The 9,577-nt window shown below is 56.2% G+C and overlaps 1 protein-coding gene across 1 annotated transcript; it reads right to left on the bottom strand.

Moving 5' to 3' along the window:
- Positions 1-23: 23 nt before the first annotated feature.
- On the bottom strand, positions 24-3,965 carry KRT18 (keratin 18). Its single transcript, XM_019419475.2, has 7 exons — positions 3,462-3,965; positions 2,602-2,684; positions 2,089-2,245; positions 1,375-1,539; positions 1,143-1,268; positions 598-821; positions 24-204 (listed from the first exon to the last, which is right to left on the bottom strand). Exons 1-7 carry the CDS (start codon positions 3,876-3,878, stop codon positions 84-86), a joined length of 1,293 nt encoding a protein of 430 aa, XP_019275020.1. The 5' UTR covers positions 3,879-3,965; the 3' UTR covers positions 24-83.
- Positions 3,966-9,577: the final 5,612 nt, after the last annotated feature.

The raw sequence follows: 9,577 nt of genomic DNA on the forward strand, positions 1-9,577 counted from the left end.
GACAAGCAAGGAAGACACAAAAGTGACCTCTGAATTTTTTTATTGGCCTCCCGTTCCCCAAAGGGTAGCCTGCTTCTGCTGCTTCAACGCCTCAGAACTTTGGTGTCGTTGGTCTCAGACACCACTTTGCCGTCCACGATCCTGCGGGTGGTGGTCTTCTGGATGGTTTGAAAGGAGTTGCTGGTATCCAGGGCGTCACTAAGACTGTCACAGAAAACCAAGCCCCAGTTACAAACAGCTCGCAGAGTAGAAGGGAGTCAAGGAAGAGGAGGAAAAATGCCTCCTGATCCCTGCCTCTATCTCCACACTCCGTTTGGCCGCTTCCTCCAGAAAAGGGAAACCCAAAGCCAAACTCCACGTGTGCTCTAAGTACGGCTGGGGCAATACTCAGTCTGTTCTCTTCTCCAGGGAGGGAGCCTCTGAAGCTCTTACTTACTCCCTTGGAGACGCAGGAGCCCGCACAGAGCACCGGCCCAGCGCTCAGTGGACACCGATGCGCAGGGATGAGGGGGGCGGGGTGGGTTACAAAAGCTCAGGCTTTGGGGAGAAGTGTATCCTGACCCCAGCTTGTGAGGGTGGGAGGAGAGCCCCATTTACCTGAAGTCCTCCCCGTCTTCCAGCAGGCGACGGTAGGTGGCGATCTCAGCCTCCAGCTTGACCTTGACATTGAGCAAGGCCTCGTACTCCTGGGCCTGCCGCTGCCCCTCTGTCCGGGTCTGGGACAGCTCTGACTCCAGGTGCAGCAGGACCCCGTTGAGCTGCTCCATCTGCAAGGTGTAGCGGGCCTCCACCTCCCTCAAGCTGTTCTCGAAGCTGGCCTTCTGCAGGGGCGCAGAGAGGAGGGGCGGGTGAGCCCCGAGATGGGGTGGAGGGAGTGTCTCCGCAAATTTTTCAGGAGAACAGTCCAAATCCCATGACCGTTCATCCCTTCACTCTCGGAAACGTCTTCGAGAACTTAGGGTGTGCCAGATACTAGGGTCGTGGGTAGGAGCAGTGGGAAAATGCAAAGAGAAACCACCCTTTCTGAGCATAAGGGACTTAAAATGGAAGGGGGTAGGATTTGGGCTGAGATAGGACTGGGTCTGAGGCTGACAGAGGGCAGGACCAAGAGTAGTTGGGGCAGGTGATGTGAGGACTCTCACCAGGTTTCTCATCGAGTCCAGGTTGATCTCCAAGGACTGGACCGTGCGTCTCAGCTCCTTGAGGGTCTTCTCAGCTTCTGCTATCTCAGCAGTCTGGGAGGTGATCACTGTGGTGCTCTCCTCAATCTGCAGGGACAGGATAGTCCTCAGGTCCCTCCTCCTCCGTCTGCTTCCCTTCCACACCCTCAGGCCTCTGGTCCTAGCCTGGCACCCATCCCTTCCCTTTGTGCACCTGCTGGGACCAGTACTTGTCCAGCTCCTCTCGGTTCTTCTTAGCCAGCTCTTCATACTGGGCCCGGATGTCCGCCATGATCTTGCTGAGGTCCTGAGATTTGGGGGCATCCAACTCCACGGTCAACCCCGAGTTGGCAATTTGGTTTTGTAGACCCTTTACTTCCTGAAGGAGAGAGGACCAGAGTGAGGAAAGAGGGGACTCGGGTCCAGAACTCCAGGAAGACTCCACCTCTGCAACTGTCTCTTGCAGGAGGCCTGCGGGGTCAGTTGGAGACAGGAACAGAGAAGACTCTCGGTGTTGTGCTCTGCCCGATGCCAGGTCTGGGCTTTCTACTCCAGATGGAAAAAACGGCACCACTATCACCCACAGGTGGTTTCTCTCTTCTCACTTTGCTCTGTCCCTGCATCCACCCTCCTTCCACAAACCTGCTCCTCGAACGTTCTTCCAGGAAGCCCTGCTGGCTCCACCTGCTCTCACTCCCCCCTCAGCCCTCACCCTTAGTGCTAGCTGCTTCTACCTTTTGTCCTCACCTCGCTCTCTCACCCATGTCCTCTTGACCCCCTCACGCTGTCATTCAGGTGACCCACTGAGTATGGCAGCCGTGTGATTCAGGAGAGCCCAGGCTGGGAGTTCTAGGCTTCCCTGTAAGCTACTTACAGGTGACCCGGCCCATCTATTCCCCCACCCAGACTTGTTTGGCCCCCTGCTTGCCTCCTCATGGTTCTTCTTCATGAAGAGCAACTCTTCCTTGAGAGCCTCGATCTCTGTCTCCAGCTGCAGCCGAGTGACATTGGTGTCATCAATGACCTTGCGGAGCCCATGGATGTCACTCTCCACAGACTGGCGCATGGCCAGCTCCGTCTCATACCTGTGGGAGTGGAGGCGATCAGAGGGGCCTCTTTTCTGTTCCAGAACCTTCTCGGACCATGCCACCTAATAGCGCCCCTATGGCCATTGCAAACTATGGAGTTTGCAGTGACCTGATTTTGACTCAGCAACCTGAGTCAAGATCAGGTGCTAATCCTCTGGGCAGTGTTCTTGGCACCTGGGGGACAGTATTCTTTAACTGCGTTACATGAACGAATAAACTGATGGAGCTTAACTCTCTCTTATCCACCCAGCTCCGACCACAGCTGAAGATCCCACTGTGAGCCCCTACCTGACCCAGCCTGTAACAGACCGTTCTTGGCCCCACCCTCAGCTCCCTAGCACCCTGAGGCTTACTTGACCCTGAAGTCATCAGCAGCAAGACGGGCATTGTCAATCTGCAGAACGATGCGGGCATTGTCCACAGAATTTGCAAAGATCTGGGGGATTGTAGAGAGGTTGCTCCATAAATGGGAAATCAATGATGGGCTGAGTATGGGAAGGTGTTATGTGTCTGAGTGACACTTCCTGGTCCCAAGGAATAGCCAGAGGCTCTTCTTGAACACCTATCCCCTTCCACCTGTGTCCCTCACACTGTTCCCTCCTTTCATGGAGTCCCAAATCCCAGAGCTCCCACGGGTCTCCCACTGCCCCGTTTTTGGGGCCTCTGCTGGCCTTCCCGCCCTAAAGTAACAAGTCCTCTCTCTGGCCCTCTCCTGGCATTTTTTCCCAGGTGCACCTGCTCACCTCTCCCCGGCTCCCCCCATTGGCCCCTCCCACAGGTAGGCCTCCTGTTTACTCCTAGATGACTCAGCCTTAGCCACATCCGCTTAACCCTCCAACTGTCTCCATTTGGCCAGAAGCCAGAGGGTCCTTTTTATGGGGCCTTGCCTCACCTCCTTCCATGTGTCTACTTCCTCTGCAAGGCTTCCCCCCTCTCCCCTTCCCACCACCTCCTGGGAAAGGGCCTAACCATGCCCAGTCACCACCCTTGGGGTCCCAGGGGACAGGGGGATGTATGGAAATGCAAGGCTTGCTGACACCCTACCTGGGGAGCAGGGGGCGGAGTAATGGGCGGGGTGGCGAGGGGAGGCGGGAAGGAGTCAAGGCACCCCCACCCCTATTAAAATTCCTATCCTTGGGGGAGGCGAGGGAGAAGCAGGGAGTGGATAACTGGAGGGTCAAACATGGCTGGGGGTCGGGGGAGGCCCCCTTACCTGAGCCCTCAGCTCCTCGATGGTCTTGAAGTAGTGCCCCCAGTCTCTGACCTGAGGTCCCTTCTTCTCCAGGTGTTCCCGGATTTTGATCTCCAATCTCTGATTATCAGCCTCCAGGCTCCTCACCCTCTCCAGGTAGGAGGCCAGGCGGTCATTCAGGTCTTGCATGGTCTCCTTCTCGCCCTGGATGCCCCCGATGCCCGCCAGAGCCCCGGTCATCACGGCGGCCATGCCCCCGGACCCCCAGCCGCTCCGGAAGCTAGAGGAGCGGGATATGGAGATCCGGGAGCCTGAGCCCCCGGCGCCTGCATAGACGCTGGCTGCACTGCTGACCGGCCGGACCCGGTGGTTGGACCCCTGCACCGAGCCCACGGACCGGTAGTTGGAGGAGAAGATGGAGTGGGTGGTGAAGCTCATGCTGTTCTAGGAGTAAGAGGAGAGGCCAGGACTCAGGCTCGGGCCACGAGGGGGGTCAAGTCCGCGACTCAAGTTATATCGCCGAGGGAGGGGGTGGGGACCGGCCCGGGCAGGCCCCGCCCCCGCCACCAAGTCGCCTGGAAGCTTGGGCCACAGGTGGATCGCGGCGGGACTCCACGCCCTCCGTTCCCGCCCCCCACCCCAGCCTCCCTTCCCCCAGCCTCCTCAGCACCTTCCCGCCAACGCCATCCTCGACCACCCCCCACCCCCAGAACGGGGGGGGGGGCCGGGGGGAGGGGAATAACCTGGACCGACCAGGGCCGCAGGTGGAGTCGGCTTTGGCGGTGTAATTTCGGGGCAGGAAATGACGTTATTACACAACCCCCCTTTCCCAGGTAGAGGAGGTCCTCGCCGGTTGCAAACTTGGAGGTTTTTAGGGGACGAGTGAGTGAAGTCGGGTGTGAATCTCTGTAACTACCTTCAGCCTGCAGCCCAAGGTCCCACCTGCAGAGGGGATCTAGGGGGGATCCCTGAGCCTCAGGAATGCTGGGGAAGAAAAGTTTGGGGCTGGAGAAGAGGAGGAGAAGCTCAATCCTGAGCCCCAGATCTGCTGTTGTACACACTCGACCCCCACCTCACTTGGTTCCCAAACACGCCCACTTGCCCGTGTTCACTAGCACACCCTCACACTCACATCACATAGACGTGTCTCGTCAAACACCCGCAAACACATTCACTCACTGCGTGGATTCAGACCCCTGGAAACAAACTGATTCTCTGAATCCCCTCCCTCTTGCACCTCTCCCCTCCACTCACTGCCTTGGAAGCCTGCCCTCAGTGGGACACGTTGTGATTTAAACAAGGGACACTCTTCCCTTCTAAACATCTGTATATCAGCCTTCCCCACACCCTTGGGTAAACAAATACTTCCTGAGCGCTTTACAGTTCAATAAATATTTGTTGGGCCCCTATTGTGTGTCAGAGCCTGCTCTAGTCGCTGCCGAGAGGACCGCAGTGTAACAGACACTTGAAATCCCTCCTGAAGATTGTAATGTGTCCACATGGTGCAGAGTCTAAGAGGACGGATGTGCACGCCTAGAAATATTCCAGCTGAGTGACACTCGGTCATTCTGGCCAGCCCCCTCCCCGTCCTTACTGGGATTTTTCTGCAGGTACCCTCCTTCCCACCCTCCTCCCTTCAAAAGGCTCTCTGGATCCCAAGCTGGTCCCCTGGGGGCTGCCTCCTCCAGGAAGCTCTCCTCAAGACCTGGGTCAAAAGGATGGATCTTTGCTCCGTCGGCACTGCTCCCTGCACCAGGGGGATGGGGCAGATGGCCACTCCCCTGCTGAACGAACTGGGGGAATCCTGAGGTACAGGGCCTTCGAGTCTGTCACCATCAGCAGCTTGTTTGTCCGGCAGGGCCTGGCATTATACACTTGTCTGTGCTCTTTGGTCTGGAGTGGGCCTATTGATTTTAATCAAGCTGCCAGCTGAACTGAGATGGGGGCAGACCGGAGAGTAGGCCTGGGAGAGAAAGAGGTATAGCTGGCCCAGTGGACCTGCCAGAGGGGAGACACGGCTTACATGGGGGACTTGGCCCTGGATTCTCCCAGGCCTGCCGCCTTCTGGTGGGGAAAGCCTCACAGAGCTCGGTGGGAGCCGGCCAGGGGCAGATAAGGGCCTGCTGAAGGCCAAAAGGCGAATGGATGCAAAAAGCAGACAAAGGAGTGCCTCCTCGTTTTTTTGCATGGCAGGTTTCTGGGAGATGAGAGGCGCCAGCCAGACAAAGGGGTTTCTCCTGTTTTCACCTTCGTGTTCCCCGCTAGGTTCCAGAATTGTCATGTGGCACAGGATTGCACAATAAGATACATAGGTTATACATGCGATGTATTGCCTTTGCTGTTTTTGCAAAGCTTTAAGTCAGCCGATTTGGGCTCCTGGCTAGCTGTGTGACCTTGGGGAAGTCAGTTAACTCTGAACTTCAGTTTCTTCACCTGTAAATGGAGAATAATAAAGTCTGTCCAGTCTATCCCCTTGGGTGGCAGTGGATGTGAATGTCAATTATCACTCATTCATTGAACAAATACTAGTTACTGCAGAGTAAGTCTTTAACACATCCAGGAAGGCAGAGGTGGAGGGAGGGGGGGGTCAATTTAAATGTAAAGATGGTTCAATGCTATGAGGTCTAAGTCACTTAAGACCCCTGGGGGACTTTGAATTCCATCAGGGATCAAGCCCAGATCCCCAGATTCTTATCCAAACTCCTTCCCAGGTGCTTCTCTGATCCCTGACCCATTCCAACTGCTCAGGACCCTTTGGGGCCTGGGGAGGCTCAGTCTAGTGCAGGAGGGGAGAGCTGCCAGCTGGGTCTTATCTCCCATAGCTGATGTCAGTGGCCACATTCCTGACCTCTTGCAGCATCGGGCAAATACCAAACTCAGCCTTCTAGCACCGGCCTGCCCTTTTCCACCACTTCCAGTTTGCTCTGTGATTCAGGGCCTTTTCACTCAGTTAGAGAGCTTGGGGGGAGGGCTGGGGGAAAGGGGCAGGAGGGAAGAGTTTCAGTCTCCAGATTCCCAGCACTGCGGGTCTGGGGTAGCATGAGCGGCAAGATGGAAAGGGGAGTAGGTGTCTCTGAGGCCAGTCCTGGGAGATGCAGGAGAAGGAGATGCCCTGGTGAGAGGTTTCTGGAACAAAGACAGAGGGCTTGCAGAGTGCAGAGACCCAGCAGAGGGGGCTCCTGGGGGGAGGAGAAAGGGTTTCCTGCCCCTCCATCGGGCCCCACATTCTGGTGTCCTGCTGAGGAGGAGTGGGGAACCTAAGAAGCAGGTGTTTTTTTTTTTCTTTTCCCGAGAAGCAGGTTTAACTCCTGAGTAAACTCAGCGATGACCTTCGATAAGGAGGTCAGCCCTTTCCTCCCCATTCCCACATTCTGTCCGAGGGAGGGTGGAGCCGGCAGCCCCGGGGTGGGGGGAGGGGGGACGACTAGATGGTGGGGGGTAGGGGGCAGGGAGGGTCATGGGGGCCTGCAGTCCTTCAGGCTTGGCTTCATCATTTAGGCTGGAAATTTCCTACTTGGGGCCCCAAGGAGGGAGATGTTTAGGAGACCGACTGAGGTGTAAGGGTGGGGGTCTGTAGCCCAGACAGGGAGGGAATGGTGCCCATCATCTTCTGGAAGGATTAAGGAGGACCTCAGAAAGGACTTCCCATAGGTGTGAGTGCATGTTGGAGGAAAGGAGAGGCCTCTGTGGTGGGGGAGGTTGGAGGCAGTAAGGTGGGTGACAGCCTGACCTGGGAGGCTCCCCTCAGCTCTCCTCACTGCCTCGAGGGCCCAGGGCTGCTGAGCTCAGGGCAGAGCCTCAGGGAAAGAAGTGTGGGGGTAGAGTGGGACTCCCTCACCCCTCGCCCTGCATCTGGCATGTAAGGGGGGCTCTGTAGAAGATTTTTATATAAACAATTAATGAAAGGGCAGGGGTGGGGCTGGGAGAGTCTGGGTAGGCTGCGGAAGCAGGGAGGAGGATGGGGGGTTGCAGCCGGGGTGGATGCAGGACTGGATCTGACTCTCTCGAGACTTTGAGACTTTTCTGGAGGTGTCCCTAGTCCCATTTGGCGGCCCTGGCGCTGCCTGTCTGGTGTGGAGTCAGGGATGGTTTCTGAAGGCTCAGGCCAGGCCCGTTTTCCCAAGGCTGGGAGGGTCAAAGGATGCCCTGGCACTTTCAGATCATTGCTTTGGCTGGGTTTGTACCCGAGGGGTTATTCCCCATGGAAAAGGAAGGAAAGAGCAGCACGGAGGGGCATGTGGGCCCAGGAACCTCCAGTGCGGAAGCTCAGGAAAGAGTCCCAGCAAGCTGGCTCTTCTCTGAGTCCCCTTAGACCCTGGGCCCTCCTGCGGCATTTTCTGGCAGAGTCAGTGACCTTATGACCTCTTTCTCTTCTGACCCTGCTGCTCCTGGTCTCTCTTCAGGTACAACCCCACTGCACAAACTGCAAAAAGGCAGCCTCGTCCTTGCCTCCTTGACCTGTGCACTGACCGACCTGCACCACAGATGTGGTGGCTCTGTCTGGAGCCACCCGCCTGGGAGGATTTGGGGAAAACTCTGGCACAGATGAGATGGCCTATGGAAAAAGATCGGACCAAAGTGGACAGAGGCCTAAGGCAAGAAGATGGGGAAGAGACAGAGGGAAGGAGAAGAGAGAGGGGAGGGGGCCCAGGCTCCTGCCAGTTCCCAAGAAAAGACCATGAGAGAGGGGTCAGGAAAGCCAAGGAGGAGGAGTTTCAGGGAGAAGCGGTCCACGCGGCAGATACAAAAAGTGATCACAGAGGCTGAGGACAAGAAGGGCACGCCCAGAAAGTGGTGGAGACCGAAGGCAGGTGGCGAAAGGCTGAGGAGTGAGTGGTTAGTGACATGGTGGAGGCGGAGCGTTAGACTTCTCTCTCAAGGACTTTGTTGGGGAGGGAAAGGAGAAAATGGGGGGACACGCTATGGTAGGTAGTGAGGTTGCTGGAAGCCTTCCCTGGGAAGGTGCAGTTCAGCAAGGCTGGTCAACGGTTACACAAGCAGTAACAATAAAGTGTGGCTGGTGCCGTGCGAGGGCAAGGCCAGGAACGATGGAAGCACGGAGGAGCAGCTGCTAACCTAGCCTGAGATCCTGTGGGAAGTGACATTTAGGCTGGAAGCTGAAAGGGAATAGTGCTTGTGGGTGGCAGAGCTGGGACTTGCCATGCGTCGCCTCTACATACTCTTGCCTCTCTACCAGTGAGTAGTGGGGACACAGGGAGAGGAGACTGCACCCTATGCAGTGGGATTCAAGGCCTCCCCACCAGGTGTGAATAGTTGGGGGTCCCAGCGGAAGTGACACAGCATAGCTCTGTGATGATCTCTCTCCTGGGGGATCGCTCACTGAGAGATGAGAGGGAAAGAAGGGTGGGTACTCAGGGGCAGAGGGTCTAGGCAGACTTTGGGCTGGATTGAGTGGGGAAGCAAAGGCATCCAGGAGACCTCCATGGAGGAGGAGGAGTCCAGGGACTGGGAGTTGACAAGACCGATGGCAGCAGTTATGTAGGAACAAGGGAGCGTGAGACATGGAATGTCAGAGAGGTGTTCTCAGAGTTTGGGTCAGAGCAGATGATGGCATTGGAGGGTGGCTGAAAATCAAGAATCTCAAGGAAGAGAGAGGATGGAGAGAGAGCATAGGTTTTGGAATCAGACAGATCTGAGTTTGTGCCCTAGCTTTGCTAGTTTGCCTCTGAGTGACCTTGATCACCCCATGGGATCACGGGATCACGATCTTGGGATAACGTGGGGTTAGTAAGCTTCTCTGAGCTTCGGTTTCCTCATCTGTTGCTGCAGGAATCAAATGTGCCTGGTAGGGTCTGGAGCACAGCCGGTGTTTTTCAAGAGTGCTCCCGTGGGGGCACCAGGGGGACTCAGTTGGTTAAGCCTCTGACTCTTGATTTTATCTCAGGTCACAATCTCGAAGTTCGTGAGTTTGAGCCCCACATCAGGCTCTGTGCTTACAGTGCAGAACTTGCTTGGGATTCTCTTTCTCCCTTCTCTCTCTGTCCCTACCGCACACATTCTCTCTCTCTCTCTCTCTCTCAAAATAAATACATAAACTTAAAAAAATTAAGAAAAGAAAAAAGAGTGCTCCCTTGCCTCCTTCTCCTGGAAGAACCATCAACATGGACCTTCAAGCC

The sequence above is a fragment of the Panthera pardus genome, unplaced genomic scaffold (genome assembly GCF_024362965.1).
Source record: "Panthera pardus isolate Hobbes unplaced genomic scaffold, ASM2436296v1 HiC_scaffold_6, whole genome shotgun sequence".
NCBI lineage: Eukaryota > Metazoa > Chordata > Mammalia > Carnivora > Felidae > Panthera > Panthera pardus.

Excerpts from the sequence above, each read along its gene's own strand:
- KRT18 (XM_019419475.2), bottom strand. The coding sequence starts at position 3,878 with ATGAGCTTCACCACCCACTCCATCTTCTCCTCCAACTACCGGTCCGTG. Across the intron at positions 2,246-2,601 it reads GCTGATGACTTCAGGGTCAA|GTATGAGACGGAGCTGGCCA; the intron begins GTAAGCCTCAGG and ends CCACTCCCACAG. Across the intron at positions 205-597 it reads GAAGACGGGGAGGACTTCAG|TCTTAGTGACGCCCTGGATA; the intron begins GTAAATGGGGCT and ends TTTCTGTGACAG.